Source organism: Mercenaria mercenaria, chromosome 14, assembly GCF_021730395.1.
Source record: "Mercenaria mercenaria strain notata chromosome 14, MADL_Memer_1, whole genome shotgun sequence".
In the NCBI taxonomy this organism is placed as follows: Eukaryota; Metazoa; Mollusca; class Bivalvia; order Venerida; family Veneridae; genus Mercenaria; species Mercenaria mercenaria.
Window position 1 is genome coordinate 64,730,194 of NC_069374.1, and position 18,635 is coordinate 64,748,828.

Genomic DNA, 18,635 nt, shown 5'->3' on the forward strand with positions numbered 1-18,635 from the left:
CATGTAGAGCTATATGGGTCTTGAGATATATGTCTGCGTAAACTTCAGTATAAATGAACAGTATAATATTAAAACCAGTCAGTTATAATCGGGTTCTGTAGATAAGTGTAGATACTGATAGCGCAGATCTTGTGATTCCGAGGCATACAGCATCGAAACTCGGCAAATAAATCAGCCACAGGTTTGAGTAGAGATATTTTAAATTTTTACGAGTTGATAGATTATCAATAACGTTTTTGCAGATGATTTTCAAAACTGTAAAAAAGATAACATCAATTCAATTGCATATTATGCGCATGTGATGAACTTAGAAGTTGAGGCATAATAAATGTATCGCAGGTGTGTAGCCAGGTGTAAGCTACCATAAGTACCTGTCAATTAATATTCAATGTGTTAATCCAACAACTCCTTCTGTCATGGTATGAATACAGAAAATAACTAAATCATACTAAAAACTTAAAATAGCAGTCACTTAATGGTGGATTTTAAAATTTCTTACATTTTTGGGGGGTCTTATAATAAGTATTTTTGCTTGCCATTTTTCTGGTAGTTCCCTTCACTTTTATCAAATAAAACTTTCCCCACATACCACAACTAGAAGCAGGTGGGACCACATTATTTCATCTGCCTGTCCATCTTTCTTGCAGCAGATCTATTTGCCCTCTTGTTCAATATATTGTAGTATTAACATTTTTTTTTTTTTTTTTTTTTTTTTTTTTTTTCAGAAAATGCACATTACCAGACATTAACTAAATATTAGCATGCATCCAAGTGTGTTTAGCAGCTCAAATTGTGAACCTGACACAATGTTATAATGACAGCTGAGGTAGACATTATATGCTAACATACTCAAATGCATATGATATTTATTTTATTACACCACAAATACATAATTTTACATAAAAAAAAAAATTAAAAAAAAAACATTACATAATAATTTAAGAAATATAAAGCAATATGGTTATTTGAAAACGTAAATCTATTTTTAGGCTTAGGATGGTGCTGATTTTACGTAGGATGCATGTTCAAATCATTGTTTTACCGAATATAATAAATCCTGACTTTTTCAAAACTTTTAAATAAACTTGAACATTCAACCAGTAAAAAAGATGTAGGATGCATGCTTAATTTTTGATTGAATTAAGAATTAATACATGTGCCCCTATTTTTTATCAGTAAATAAAATATTGGCAGGTCCTGGAGTGATTTATTTATTCTAATCCTAATGACTGCCTGTATTTCATTCCCTATGAAAAATATAGGAACTCCTCTATGTAGAAACTTCATTTAAGCAATCCTTCCATATCAATTCACACCCTGACTGAAAAGCATAGCAAAACGGAATTTCCCAGAGTATTTATAAATTTAGTAAGCAAACAATTCGAAAACTATTTATGAATAGAGTCATGATATAAAAATTTTGCATTTGACCCAGTTTGTGTGTGACGGCACATCGTTATAATAATAATAATCTTTATTTGAGTCTCATCAATGTACATACATTACATTAAATGTAACAAATTATAAACAAGGAAACAAAATAAAAGTACATCGCCACTCATGTAATGAGTAAAGGACTTTTGGTAACTGCCTCATAAACTTTGTTGTAGTATTTCGAGGTAAAGGTTTAGTACGCATGTAAGCCGTATACATGGAAAATTTAAATTGTAAAAATGGGTCCTTACTGAGATCACAGTTGATAATCCAGATTGATACTTTTTGATACAGAATCTACGTTTTAATGACTTGTCAGAACAATTTCTGGTCCGAAAAAAATCATAGCCATATGCTCTAGAAACCAATGATTCATGACTGCAAATTCAAGCTGATTTCAAGGACACTTAAGAATTTCGTGTCTGCTGTAAAATGCTTAAAACCGTAACAAAGTTTATCAATTTAATATTGCCCTGTGACTAAACCTTTCACATGTTGGATCCAGGTATTCAATTTATCGGGATAATGTATCGGGTCCAGACGAATGTGCAAACTATCTAACGTAAAGATGGGTTTTTAGTCATCATTGGTAAATATAAATTTTTTTTAAATATGATCCTTTGCCCACCCTCGAATATTTTAGTGCATAACATTTGTGTTCGGTGAAGAATATCAATCGTTCACTTGTGAAGCGATGAAATCTAAATCTGTTGTTCAAACGTGGGTATTGCTCATGTTAAACAACTAAACTAACTAGTTTTAATGTAAATGTTTTATCAAATATAGAAGACTACAACAAAGTTCGCATGATGGACACGTCAACTTTTGAAGTAAGACATCATGTTAATATTGATTAAATTTTACAAGAATTTGAGATTTTTAGTTTTTTAAAATGCTGTGTATGGTATCTGTATCAGTAAGCTTATACATTAAACATTTTTGAAATTGTTTCAAATTATTATTATTGAATTTTGGTAAATCACAGACGTGAACATTTTGATTAAAAAAAAAATCTACAATGAAAGTTTAATGAACTGTCCAATAACATTTACTATCAATGTCAAAAAAATTCATAGTCCATATGCTTATTTCTGAGAAATCTGTCAATGATTCAATAGATCTGCAAACTTCAAGCTGATTTTAGGACATTTATGATTTGAATTTTTTTCATGTGTCAATATAATTGCTATGATATTTAATCTTTAAAACACCAGTAACATGGATGGTTTCATCAAATTTTATATGATTTGCCATTTACTTGTGACATTATTAACCTTTCCATATGTTGGATCCAGGCTTTATTCTATATGTTATCGGGATAAATGATATCGAGGTCCAGTTTATCGAATGTGCAGAACTATCTAATGTAAAAGATGGGTTTTCTAGTCCATCATTACAGGTAAAAAAAATTTTTTTTAAATATGATCCTTTGCCCACCTGAATATTTTAGTTCATACATTTTGTTTGTTTCGGTGAAATATCAAAATATCGTTCACTTTGTGAAAAGCAGTTGAAAAATCTAAAATCTGTTGTAAAAGAGTGAAAGGTATTTTGGTCATACATGTAAAACAAACAAATTTTCTATTTTATTTAATGTCTTTTAAATGTTTTAATCAAATTATAGAAGACTTAACAACACAATGTCGCATGCAATGGACAACGTCATTTACTCGTTTGCAAAGTCAAGACATCACAGTGTTAATATTGATAAAAATGTTTAAAAGAATCTTTGAGATTTTTAGTTTTCTTTTACATTGTAATGCTGTGGTGGATATCTGTATCAGTATCTATATACTTATACATCTACATTGAAAGTTGTTTTCAATTATTTATTATTCAAATTTATTGTAATTCCAGAACAGTGAATATTATTAAATAAAAACTGAAACTGAAAGTTCGCAACATAATGACCCATTCTATCCCAATAAACATTTGACTGGACAAAAAGTTAAATAAATTTTGCAAAATCTCCTTACAAAGTTAAAATAGACCAATTAACGGTAATCAAGTTGCCATTACTTCATTAACATTGTTTTAGTACTACTTTAAAAAAAAAAAGCATGCACCCTGTACTGCTTCACTTGAATGGAAGTAATTTCTGTGTAAATGCTTGGACTATAAGGAGTCTGGGTATTATACATGACATATTGTCTCATTATGGGATACATTTTGCCAAGTAATATTAAAATCCCTTCAAGAATGACAGTGTTATGGACCGGACTGGAAAATTTTGACCATTGATCTCTGCGTGTAACTTTAACCTTTGACCAAGGGTTCTGGGTGTAGCGTATGACACATCGTCTGATTATGGGGAACGTTTGTGCCAAGTTACATTAAAATCCCTTGATGAATTGTTCAGTTACAGACTGGACAAGTGAAATTAGTCCTGTTAACATTTGACCTTTAGGTGTGACCTTGACCTTTGAGATAAGGGACCAGGTCTTGTGCAAGGCTCCTCGTTTTATTATTGGGAACATTTGTGCTAATTAAGTAATATTAAAATCCCTTGATAGATGGTAAAGTTACAGACAGGACATGAATTCGGGACGAACAACAAACCAACAAATGTTACGGACAAACTGACAGATGAGTGGATGCTGCAATTACTACATGCCGCCCCAGAATGGATGGTGACCATTACCATTTCCAATTTACCTTTCAAAGGGTGGATAAGAAACTGGCGAGAAATCCATACGAGGATGCTACCAACCAAGTCTGGCGAAATTCGAACTCATAATTTCAGATTATTTTTAAAGTAAAATATTGACACAGAAAAATGGATGTCAAACATTCCACCTATACTTTCGGCCTCAACAAAATTCAGATGAGCTAAATAAAATTCTTACCTGAACCATCTATGTGGTGGTTGGTTTCCTGGCCAAGGTGATCCATATGTATCATTGTACATGGTCATACTGGGACCAGCCGAATTTATGCTATATTTGTTGCCTATTAAACTTCACGCAGAAAATTGTTTTAATAGTAATAAATATAAATATTGGTATTAGTGTCCTGCTGTAGACAAAAATTGTAATTTCATGTCCCGCATCAAACTATTTGAACAGTTCGTAGACAAAATTACTTTTATATCTCTGTTCAAAGTATCAATTATCAGCACACAACTATGTCATCAACAGTTATAGAATAAACTTGCTAATGAAAACTTAGGGACACTAGGTCACATAAATTAACAGAAAGCTGTCTTTGATAGCGCTCCTTTTGATACATAAATGGCAACGAAACTTTCCGTAAACAGTGTACATGACTCTACGCACGTACACTAGGTTAAAGAGTAAGAAGTGAATATGTCGACATTTCTGAAGCAGCTAGATCAGAAGTCCTGTAGTTGTAGTAACGGTTATCAAACTGTCTTGTCCAGATCAGAGTCCATGTACTTGTTAGCAGGTATCAGCACTTCTTTAAGATTTGGATTCACAGTCAACCTGCAAGAAAAGCAAAACTATAATATATAAATAACTTTCAGAAATGATATATGCCAGAACATGAAAACACTAATCTTGCAATACTGTACTTTTTAAAGCCAGGAGTATTTTTTCCTTTTTTAGAGTAATAATCCATGAACACAGAAGAAAAACTAACTTTTTTTACCGTATATTTCGGCAGTATCTCACTGCCTTCATCAGCGATGGTGTACTAATTTGCATCACATGACGATAGGAGATAAAATTAGTACACCATCGCTGATGAAGGAAGTGAGATACTGCCGAAATATACGGTAAAAAAAGTTAGTTTTTCTTCTGTGTTCATGGATTATTACTCTAAAATTGACAATCCAGAAGAAGAGATCAACATTCGTAGTTGTATTTTTTCCTTGTTATTTTAAAATAAAGTCATTTTCAAATTCATGTCAGATATCAGTTTTATTATCAACTATAATACAGTGTATCGCCTGTTTAAATCCAGTGTGAAAGAAGGGTACAGCCATTACTCACTTCTCGTAAGGAAGGCTATCTCATGGTAAACTGCGTTTCTTTGTTTCTTTTAGGGTACTAGCTAAAGATCTTTCATTAGTGGTAATAATTATCATGTGTGGCTTCAAAAGTATTATTACTCATTGGTCTTATGTTGAAAGAGAGATATGGAATTGCCAAGAAGATGAATCAAAATATTTAGTTTTCCCATGTCAAATGTAGCATCCTCTGAACCATGAGACATGAATAAAATAGTGGCTCAATTTCAATGCTAGTTGAAATGCCATTCTTTTCTTCAAGGAAACAATGTAATGAAAGAAATAAAATAGCCACCCCTCATCATAAACCATTTCATATGACACAAGGGCCATAACTCTCTCATCAAAATTCATGAATTTTGTCCCCCTTTTTCACAGAATTTCATGCCAAGTTTTGATGCACTTTCTCTCTATAATCTCTGCCATAACTGAATGGGTTTGATTCAAACAAAGAACAGTTGTTCACATTATATTATTAAGGAAAATAACTCTGACAACTATATTTCATGAATAATGCCCCCTTCTAACTTAGAATTTCAGGCTAAGAAATACGATGCACATTTTTATATCTCATTTTACTGAATGGATTTCATTCAAGCTTGTATAATTGTTCCACACCAGTGTCAATATTATACATTATAATTACAGCCATAATTCTGGCATCAGTCTAATAAATTATTCCTCTTTTTCATTTAAGTTAGAATCTAAATTCCTAAAATATGCCGTATTTCACTACCCATCATTGAAATAGGCGAGCATTTTGTCTTTTCTGACAGCTCTTTTCAAAATGTCTGCTTTTTTCACTTTTAAGTACATAAAATTACCCTACCAAATATCCATTTTTCTTTACTGTCGACTCACTTTCAAACATTTCTGTTTATTTCCTCTACTTCTGCTTGTTAAAAAAAAATCAGATAAAAAATATGGCCTGGAAGAAGTGTATTTATTGGATCTGCTGTAGCCAAAATATCCATATGCATTAAAGCACAAAGATGACACAAAATGGCTTCATCCTGGTCAAATTTTTTTTAACTTAACCTACACAATCTGTTTATTGAAATTTAAGCTGAAAAAAAAAAAAATCTTGAAAATGAATCACACATTTTCTGCATTTTAAAATAAACATGAGTGTTTCAAATGAACTTGAAGCACTATCTCTAACCACACAGGCAGGATTTATACATTTGTTTCTCAGCTTGGGAGAAAACAGAAGCTGCTAAATCAACAAGAATATATGGAAGAAGATGATGCAGGACAAAATACTCCTTAAAAAGCATGTCTGTAAAATTTCTGATTGTCAAAAGCATTTTTTCATCACTTAATTGGGAAAAGTTCTGAGAAAAAATGTCTGTGAAACACTCTGATATGGAGCTTAAACATGACTTTTAACAGTGTTTCAGTTACATCCAGTTTAACTAATGTGTCCCTGAATTTTGTACTAGAACAGATGGGTTGGGTATTATCACTTATTTTCCTACCGTAGTATTTCTTGATACTTTTTACTTTTTAATAAAGTGGAATTTTATCAATTTTTTTTTTTTTTGAAGTGTAAAACACTTATAATAGAATATAATGTGCTTATGATATTAGAGAATTTTATTATTTCGTACAACATGTCCTTTAGTAATCTAAAAAAAAAAAGTTATGCTCAGAGTAAAGAGTACCCTTTTTGTACACAACAACTGTTAATAAAATCGTAGACTATAATCACTTGCTGTATTAAATTGGCAACATTAAAAAAAATGAATCTGGTACCAATGTACCAAATTTAAAACTATATTTCAAACTTGAATTACACTGGAGTTATGGTCAATTTTATTAATCAATAGGTATACAGCATTTTGACCCATGACATCTTCATGTTAGTTATTTTTCATGATCAATTTTATTATTTTGTTTTCAAATGCAAATATCAAAGAACAGGGTACTTCTTTTGAAGAATCAGAATAGTAAGTAACATTGTTACAACGAAATATATAAATAATTGTGCATTTTATATCATAGACTTCCTTTATCATTTATTTCTATGGAATACCAGAAACAAGCTATTTATTGTCATATAACGTGTAATCAAGATATTTAATTTTTTGCTAATTAAAATGCATAACAGTGTACTTCCATGATAGGTTTATAGTAAAACTCTTGTCTACTCTAGCATTTGAAAAGTTTCTGTCAGTTTTTTCTCCTATTTTTTTTTTGCCTTATTTATGTTTTACTCATATTACTAGATGTTTCTGTACAGTTATTTTTGTCAGAGCACACGATTGCCCTAGAGAAAGCGTTTTTCTTTTTTTATTTCCTTTTTTTTTTACACCTAGGTATGGCCGATTGATGTTAAAAGCTCATGAAATTTTCAACAGGGCAGTTTCACACAAGAAGATTTTTAAAGTTTTTAAAGTTTCCACAATATACATGTAGAAAAAAGTGACCATTTGTGTGAAATTATTTCAAAATCTGACCAGCAGTTTAGGAGAAGATGTGCAATAAAGCAGAACCATTTGAACAACTTTGGTAGAAGACTTTCCAAGGAACATCCAGGCCAAGTTTCATCAAAATCCATTCAGTGGTTTTGGAGGTGTTGTTTAAAGAAATTTTGTTAAGAAAACTGTTGCAAATGTCATGGTCATTTTCCAACATAATTGCCTAGATTAAGTACACAGCTTTCTTTTCAAATATAAATAAATATTGCTAAGTCAATAACATAATATTTAAAAAAAAGAAAGTTCTAGCTGCACTTGCCCAGAACATCAGAAATGTTTCCTTTTCAAACTTTAGAATTTGACAAAAAACACTTTTTCTACTGCCTTGTTAGGTAAATCTTAATATTTTCTATATTCTGTTTCTTTTTATCCCCAAGCTGATACCATTTCGGGTTCCAGAATAAAATATAGAAAAGTTACTTTAGAAATAGTTTAAACAGATTTATGGAGTTGATCTAGATGAATCTTTAATGTAATTTTATTTTCAGTTACTGATCTATTTACACTAAAACGGCACCTGGGCTAATAGTGTGTTGCTATGGTTATTAAATAACCTGCAGTTTTTTCCACTATGTTAGGTAATAATATTTTAATACAGTACAGTGACTTTATAAAGGTTACTATTTTAAAATAATGTTTGTTGTGTTGTTTTTAGTTTGAAACATAAACTTTGAAACACCAAATTTTATTTTAATCCATAAAATTAGAATAGACAGTAACGAAATTTTGCAGGAATGTACATCTTATCGCTAAAGATAGTTCAGCAATTTTCATCCATATAAATTTGCTAGAAACAAAGGTATGTAAAACTGATATTCTTTTCTCAAATCTAACCCTTGATGGCAGTACTGATCAGCTATGAAAACTGTGGCATAAAGTGGTATTTTAAGAACATTGTATAACTTTAATCAAGAGAAAAACTGAGAAAAACAAGTAGCTGCTTTCAATAAACGCTTGATGCCCCCGGTGGCATTCTTGTCAATACAAAGCAAACGATGTCCAAAACGAGGTCAACTTCAAGGTCAAGGTCAAACTGAGGTCAGGTGATGTCTGAAGATGAGGAATGGTCACAGGTTACATCTGCATAAGTATCAAGTTATTCTAGTTAGGGGTATTGATGCTGGACGAAACGGTCCCATTTGGTTACCCTCGTATGGACGGACAAACGGACGGACAGACAGGGCAAACACTATATGCCTCCCGCTCAGTAGACGCCAGGGGCATAAAATTCAAGATATGTTGAATTCGACGAAAACCAGTTTTTCAAATTTTACATCATGCCATCATGTTATGTTTTTCAGCTACAAATATTTAACTGCATTCAATCATAGATGTTAAAGATTCATCATAAAATGTAAGATACTGAGGCGGTAGATCAATTTTCAGAAATAGTGACCTTGACATTGACCCCAATGACCCCATTGCAATCCCAGACTGTCTCTCCTTGCAAGCTACCTACATACAAAATTGCAATGTAACTGGCCGCTTTAACTAAAGTTATTCAGCTGAAAGTTTTTCTATTTTTAGAAATGGTCACCTTGACCTTGAACCGAGTCAATTCAAGTTACTCATAATTCAAGTTACTGAGTGGAAACACTGTTTCTATTTCTAATAAAATGACCTTGACCTTAGTGAGTCCATAATTATGCAATCCCAAGCAAGCTATCTACACTCCAAGTTTCATTCTTGACTGAAGTTTAGCATATTATACAAATATTCTATATGTTACCATAGCAACAAGTCCCTTTAAAGTCTCTGATAGTTAACATGGTGTCATCCCTTTGAAGTTTCTAATAAATTTTAAATAGAGGATAATTGTTGGTTTCGGTGTAATATCACGTTATAATTTCACCGAGTGGGCACCAAAAGTGATATTTTCACGAGTGGCGCAGCCACGAGTGAAAATAACATCTTTTGGTGTTCACGAGTGAAATTACCGTGATATTACATCGATACCAACAATTTTTCTGTTTATTTTATGTCTAAAACTCTACTTTTGTTGTGTTTATTTCAATAAAATGTCGAAATTTGCGGGAAATTTTATCAGGAAGCATCGCAAAGATGACGTCATTTTAACGACGTCATCGTCATATTGTTTCCGGCTTTCAGTACGCTCGGTAAACTTTTTGACGTTAATCCGGGTATCAGATTTGATAATTTTCACCGAGTGGCTAGTGAGTTTATCAGGATATAATTCACCGTTATATTTCGATAAACCACCGAAAAACATAAAATAAAATAAAATAAATTGTCTTTCATGAAAATTAGCAAATTACAAGATTTGCACAATGAAAATTGCTATGGTTCAGTGATAAATTGTTCTGGGCTGCTCTGTACAATTTAAATTTCAGAAAAAAAAAATGTCAAATGAAAATTTTACATTTCGAGTCAGATAATTTCCGCTTAAGCATTAGATTATATTGGTATTTCTATTAGCTAACTCCCCTTTTGCAGTGCAGAGGGAAAACACAAAATATGCAATGTGAAAACACTGAACAAAATTAACTAGAGCTATCACTAAAGGTGATGAATGTACCCCCCGCATGCACTGACACAGTACATTGCAATTTGACGCACACAAGATTGCATAATTATGTGGACTGTATGTATATAGACTGTATGTATACAGTATAGTAACAAAAAACAAAGTCCCATAACTATGCAGAATATTTATCTAAGAGAATGTAACATGCACCATGCACAACTAGGGTTGGTACTGATCACTTGTGTGAAGTTTCATAAATTGTGTGTAAGGGTTTGGTAGATTAGGCACGCACAAGATTGCATATGCAGACTGTATGTACATAGTATGTTAACAAGAAAAAAAGTCCAATAACTCTGCAATTTTTGTCGCTGAAAGAACCTAACATGCCCCATGCACAACTACTGTTGTTACTGATCACTTGTGTGAAGTTTCATTAAATTGTGTCAAGGGGATGAGGAGAGATGGTGCGCACAAGATTGTGTCTATGTATACAGTATAGTAACAAAAAAACAAAGTCCCGTAACTCTGCAAATTTTTTTTCTAAAAGAACCTAACATGCCCCATGCACAACTACTGTTGGTACTGATCACTTGTGTGAAGTTTCATTTAATTGTGTCAAGGGGATGAGGAGAGATGGTGCGCACAAGATTGTGTCTATGTATATAGTATAGTAACAAAAAAACAAAGTCCCATAACTCTGCAAATTTTTTTTCTAAAAGAACCTAACATGCCCCATGCACAACTACTGTTGGTACTGATCACTTGTGCGAAGTTTCATTAAATTCTGTCAAGGGGATAAGGAGAGATGGTGCGCACAAGATTGCGTCTACGGACAGACGGACAGACAGACAGACGGACAGACAGACAGACAGACAGACGGACAGACAGACAGACAACCTGAAACCAGTATACCCCCCCTTACAACTTTGTTGTCGGGGGGTACAATGAAATATGTACTGTGAAAACATGGCAAAAAGTAACAGCAATCTTCACTAAGAAAACACAGCATGCAGTCAGAGCTTACAGTAACAGAAATATGCACTGTAAACAGCATTCAGTCAGAGCTTACAGTAACAGAAATATGCACTGTAAACACAGCACTTATTAAAAGAAATTTGAACTGTGAAAACATAGCACTGGAAGAGCACAAGTAACAAATATGCACTCAGAGAGCATAAAGTAACAGAAGTTTGCTCTTTGAAAACATAGAACGAAATAACAGAAATCTGCTCTGTAAAAACAGCATTCAGAGAGCATAAAGATACTGAAATATGTGCTGTGAAAAACACAGCACAAACTAACAGAAAATTGCACTTTGAAAACAGAGCACTCAGTCTGAGAGCATGAAACAAACATTTGGCCTGTGAAAACATAATATAATAGAATAATGTGAATAATCATAGTAGCGAGTCACACAAGGACCATTTGTGTACTTTTATTTTAAAATCAGGCAAGTAGTTTCATACAAGAAGATTTTTAAAGTATATATCCACTATATACATATAGAGAAAAGGGACCATGCCCTCTGACCACCATATTTTTTTACTTATCGGAAAAATTTTAACGATCTTGGTAGAGGCTCACACATTTGGGCCATTTGTGTGATTTCTTTTAAAATCAGTTTCATACAAGAAGATTTTTAGTTTCCACTACATACATTAAGGGAAAGTGACCATGCCCCCTGGTGGCCATGTTTTTTGATGAATCATAATAATTTGAACAATCTTGGTATAGAGTTACTATGAGGACCATTTGTGTCAAATTATTTCAAATTCACACTAACAATTTAGCAGGAGATGTCATTTGAAGATTTTTCAATTTTTAGCTTTAACGGCCTCTATGAGCATCGAGCAGAATCGTTTGAACAATTCTGAAAGAAGACCACCCAAGGAATTATTCTGGCCAAGTTTTACTAACTTCTACAACAAAGTTTCAGAGGAGACGTTGTTCAAAGAAAAGTGTGGTCAGTCAGGACAACAAACCGTGAGTAATCATAATTATAGGGAGCTCACCCCAAGCACTTTGTCCTAAGGTGAGCTTAAAACACAGCACTCAGACAGCACATAGATACAGAAATTTGCACTGTGAAAACACAGAATAAACTAACAGAAATTTGCACTGTGAAAACACAGAATAAACTAACAGAAATTTGCACTGTGAAAAACACAGCACAAACTAACAGAAATTTGTACTGTGAAAAACACAGCACTAAGAAACATAAGTCAAAAGAAATTTTCACCATGGAAACATAGCACAAGAAAATGAAATCTGCACTGTCAGAACAGAGCACAAAGTAACAGAAATATGGACAGTGAAAATACAGCACAAAAGAAATTTGTTCGACAAAGACAAAGCACAAAATGAAATCATCAAAGGAGAAAACTAAGGCCAGTTAAGTCGCAGGTATATGCTCTTCAACCACAAAGACATTGAAATCTAAACTAAAGAAAACATAGCAAAAGATAACAGAAATTTGCATTGGAAAAAATCGAGAATTATGTTTTAGATATCTTCACTATTTTATTTTATATCACATATCAATAAATGTATTATTCTCTATGTCAAATAAATAATCATTATTTTAGGCAAGTCATTTTTAAAGATATCTAATCACGACCGTTCACTAAAATATTTTATCTTTATGTATTTTACTTCAAATGAAGAAAATCTTCATCAAATGCATTTAACATTAATGAAAATATAGATTAAATGTGTGTGTAAAGTTACATTTATTATTTAATGTTAATATGCAGTAACAAGTAACAGTCAATTGTTAAAAAAACTTCCAGTTCTTATGTGGCTTTACACATTTATACTTTGTTTATATTATTAGTTACACTGCTTGTTGGTGACAGGATACGGGATATACGCTGTCGAGGAAATCCATATCAGGCACCTGATATGGATTTTCGAGACAGCGTATATCCCGTATCCTGTCACCAACAAGCTGTGTAACAATTTTATCTTGCCGACTACCCTTTACTTACATGCTATAACCTAACATTTTGTAAATTAACAAAGCGGCAGCCATTTTTTAAAATCAAAATTCATATCTGAAATGTACTAGCAGGATATGGAATATATCCTGTCTCCTTGTGACGTCTATTGACCAATAGAAATGCAAGAAACTTGTAGAAGGCAAGATAAATGTGTATACAGTGTGTGTACTATTTTAAACATAATACATAGTACTGTTAATATATAAAAACCTGTTGATTTTATATTTACATAAACTATATGTAGTGTAATTTGGGTCTAATATACCTTTAAACTAGAGCTATCACTAAAGGTGATGAATGTACCCCCCCGCATGCACTGACACAGTACATTGCAATTTGACACACACAAGATTGCAGAATTTGTGGACTGTATGTATATAGACTGTATGTATACAGTATAGTAACAAAAAACAAAGTCCCACAACTATGCAGAATATTTATCTAATACCGTGTTCAGACTACGTTTTTAATCCTACATTAACTCGGGTTTATTTTTTAAACTCGTTTGCGTCCACACTATATGTGGTGTAAAACGTGAATTTTGTAAAGGTCAAGTGGTTTCTGTAATGTAGGATTAAAACTACCTCGGGATGTGGTTTTAATACTACATTAAAAAGTAATGCTACATTATTTTACAAATGTGAACGCAAATGTGGATTATAACTGGTTTTACAATCCCAAATCCACAGATCTTACCTTTTGGAAGAAGAATACCATGAGTTTCTCTTTTGTATCAAACAATTGATGCTGTGGCTGGCAAAAGTAATATGTCTGTTGTTGAAACAAAAACATTAAATTGCGATATGGAGTCATGCTGACGCTCAAAATGGACAATAGATGGAATGAACAGAAATTCTTAGATGAACACAGTAATTTATATATTGATGACCCCTTCTTGTTTCTGTTAGCTTCAATTCTTTGTAACCTTTTTTGCTTATTGCAAGATATTTGTTAACTTCTAACATTGCATGTATATATTTAAACCACATTTCTTTGCCTAGTGTGGACGCAAACTAGATTATATTTTGATGGGTTTTGAATATCAAATACCAATTATAGCCAATTAGTGCCTAATAAAAATAAAACCGTTCTGCTAGTGTGAACACGGTATAAAAGAATGTAACATGCACCATGCACAACTAGGTTTGGTACTGATCACTTGTGTGAAGTTTCATTAAATTGTGTGTAAGGGTTTGGTAGATTAGGCATGCACAAGATTGCATATGCAGACTGTATGTACATAGTATGTTAACAAGAAACAAAGTCCCATAACTCTGCAATTTTTGTCGCTGAAAGAACCTAACATGCCCCATGCACAACTACTGTTGTTACTGATCACTTGTGTGAAGTTTCATTAAATTGTGTCAAGGGGATGAGGAGAGATGGTGCGCACAAGATTGTGTCTATGTATATAGTATAGTAACAAAAAAACAAAGTCCCATAACTCTGCAAATTTTTTTTCTGAAAGAACCTAACATGCCCCATGCACAACTACTGTTGTTACTGATCACTTGTGTGAAGTTTCATTAAATTGTGTCAAGGGGATGAGGAGAGATGGTGCGCACAAGATTGTGTCTATGTATATAGTATAGTAACAAAAAAATAAAGTCCCATAACTCTACAAGTTTTTTTTCTAAAAGAACCTAACATGCCCCATGCACAACTACTGTTGGTACTGATCACTTGTGTGGAGTTTCATTAAATTCTGTCAAGGAGTTAAGGAGAGATGGTGCGCACAAGATTGCGTCTATAGACAGACAGCCAGACGGACAGACAGACAGATGGACAGACAGACAGACAGACAACCTGAAACCAGTAAACCCCCCTTACAACTTTCTTGTCGGGGGGTACAATAACCTGTAAAGTTTTGCTATAAGTTGAGAAATGTATTAGTAGACTTATGGCTGAATAAGCTTAACATATAAGCAAACCAGGCAGACTCCTGATTACAAAACTTACAGACTAGTCTAATTATGCATTCCTTTTATTGGTCAATTTCAAGTCACTAACAACCAATCAGATGCTGTAGATTTAAGACTGATTTTGGATCGTGGTACGTGCCAGACCCAGTTTATCGAGAGCTACTTTCATGACCTAACAACAGCGTATAATTATTATTATTTAGAAATGTATCTATCAACTTTTATTTCATTTCATTCTTTTGTTGATAAATTTCACTGTAAGGTAATGAATGTCCAATTAACATGATTAGAATAAATATCATCTTATTAGCCATTAAACGGTTTTGAAAGGCACAAAAGGCCGGGGAAATAAATGTGTCTTTCTATCTATAAAGAACGTAAACCTTCTGCTTTTTAACAGCATATAAAAGACAGTGTAAAGAAACCCGTTATTTAGGAAAATATGAGTGAAAGTACAAATATTATGAAAAACATTGCTAGAATCTATAACTTGATAAAAAAGGAAAAGTAATACCCAAGCTAAATAAGTGAAATCGAAACAGTAGGATTATTTTTAACTCAATCTGAGCCCAAACAAAATGTATTGACCAAAACCGTCTTTCAATAATACATGAATTTAGAAATTTGCTTATTAAAAACTTTTAAAAACAATCTGTAAGGAATGTGACTTTTTAATGCTCATCAAATACACTTCAGCTGACTGTAACTATATACTAGTATAACATCACAATTATCTATTATCAATTATTGCCGAACCCATATCATGCCAGACACGACTGATTCTGCCTTTGCAACCAGTGTAGATCATGATCAGCCGGCACATCCATGCAGTCTGATCAAGATCTGCATTGTTCGCCATTCAGTCAGTATCTTTTTGGTAAACACCCCTTTTAACAGTGAATGGTAATGTCCAAACTGAAAGATGGACAAGTTCATTAAAGAAATTTAGCAGGTAAAGGGCTAATAAAGAAGTCGGTATAACCTTTTTCCAGGTCAATAAATTCATTTATTGTTAATTCAAACAACTCGAAAGTGACACAAAAAAAAAATGAAAAATTTACATTGGTTGGTTACGTCTTAAATGGGGTAAGTTACCAGATTAATATGATACGATGTCAAAGCTTGATCTGAGGTCAATATACGTTTTTGACTCCGCCTATGAGCCAATACAACTTTATATCATGTGACTGTATCTACACCAATGGAAAGGACAATAAATACAGATTTAATAATAACAACTTTTATCATTACTGATGTTATTTTTGTTAAGCCTTCTGAACAATAATTAAATATTTTCAAAGAACACAAAATTAATGTAATTTAAAAAAGACCATTTCTTTCTCGATTTTGTCACAAAATCTAGCAATCTGTTACTTTTGATATTGTAGATGTAGGTTTTTTTTTTTTTCTAAAACATCTGTTCTAAATGTCTACCTGGCCTGCATTTAGTTATAATGACAGTGATGTTATTATACATGGTTATAAAATACAAAATTAACACATCTGATACTGACATCTCCCCATCTAAAAAAAAATTCATTTTTTATTTTTTTTTAAATAATGAAATTGTTTTGTTTTGTGTTTAACGCCATTTTTCATCAGAATTTCAGTCGTGTAACAGCAGGCAGTTAACCTAGCCAGTGTTCCTGAATTTCGTACAAGAACAAACCTGTTCTCCGCTTGTAACTGCCAACTTCCACACATGAATCAGAGGTGGAGGATTTCAGACATAATGTCTTTTATCAAATCCTCATGGAGAACATATCCCTTGCCTGTCGATCAAACTCAAGATCCTTAGATCTGCGCTAAGCAGGCGGACTTTGATATATATAATCAAAAAGCATTTACACGAAAACTTAGATTAAAGAAAATACTTCTTTTTTTTTTTAAAGGGATTTCAAGCAGCAATCACTTGGAATTTATTATTTCTCTCTGTCATGGTTGTCAGTTAGTAAGCATGAACTATATGCAACTGCACTCCTGAAATTTTCATTTCATTTTTCTTCTTTTACTTATAATTTTTAATTTTTCTCATTATAATAAAAAAAAAAGCGTTAACATTCCTTTTTTTCAGGTTTATAGCTTGCTGTTGTTTTTTTTATTTTTAACAAATTACCTGAAAAAGAAATGAAAGTGAGATATTTTGAGAAGGAATATGTAACAGTCAGTCACTTCTGAACAGCACTTAAATAGTGACAAATATCACTTTATGATGTAATCGCGGATGATACTTTTAAGTCATGAAGATCTTCTTGGCGTTCACCAAGATCTTTTAGTAAATCTGGAAGATATTTTTGTAAATATAGAAGATATTTCAACAACTTTTTATGCAAAGTATATACATAAAAAAGTATTTGACCCCACCTTGCTGAATATTTAACACCTAGGGGTGGTTCATGATCAAACATGTACTCGAATGGAAGCCAGGCATCCCGTTCTGCTCGGATCCAAACAGTTATACCTCTCCTCATTACAATATAACTGTGGTTGACTCTTGCAAAGTGTTCACTTTTACTTTTTAATTGTCTTACATGCTAAAAATTCATTCAGGTTATTTTTTTGTACAGAAAAAAAACAACACAAAAGACATAAAATTCATTCTTTTTGCTTCCGACACATTTCGCTATATTTTGACACGTACTTTCAGCAATTTATTTTAGCAATATCTTGGTTATGTTACTCATATTCCTGTTTGATCCACCTAGCTTTTCCATGGTAAGGTTTTCCCTTGAATTCTCTTCAAATACGGACAATAATGTTCATGTTATACATAGATCACTTACCAAAAATTACGTTTTTGAAAATAGTACATCCCACTTTAAATTAACAGCAGAGGATGATAAAATTTTAACTGTGACTTTATTTGTATAACTTTCAGAATGTCTCAGTTATAATGCAATATGCACATAAATATTTTTGTTTTAAATCAAACTTTTTCATGTGCCAAAATTTACAACCTGGTCAATTAATTTGGAATTTTCAAAAAATATCTTTAAAATTCAAAGATCCTTTTATCATATCCAACAGTCCTTTAGAATGGTGCAATTTTATACCTAGATTTTTGCAAAATAGTTCAGGATTAGACGGAACAAACGGTAAATACAAGGCCGATCTCTTCAGAATTCAAAATTTCACTATGATAAGCATAAATAGAATATTTTCAATTTTAATTAAGCAAATATTTTGGACTTATATATTTGATATATATCATTTTTTTGCAGACTTTTGTATACTTGCAGCATTCTGTTGAGAAGACAATACTCAAGTAATGAATAAATGAGAAATGCTAAAATTACTTTTTACCACATTTTAGTAAATCTTGGAACAGATTTTATTGAAAATTTG

General features: G+C 32.4%; 1 protein-coding gene across 4 annotated transcripts in view; it reads right to left on the bottom strand.

Annotated features, from left to right (window-relative positions):
* Positions 1–18,635, bottom strand: part of LOC123527814 (zinc finger protein rotund-like) — a 199,858-nt gene that overhangs the window by 152,881 nt on the left and 28,342 nt on the right. For all 4 annotated transcript variants that reach the window (XM_053523732.1, XM_053523734.1, XM_053523731.1 and 1 more), the window contains exon 2: positions 4,281–4,877. In XM_053523732.1, coding sequence (XP_053379707.1) covers positions 4,281–4,348 — 68 coding nt within the window. In that variant the 5' untranslated portion in view covers positions 4,349–4,877. The remainder of the gene's footprint in view (positions 1–4,280; positions 4,878–18,635) is intronic.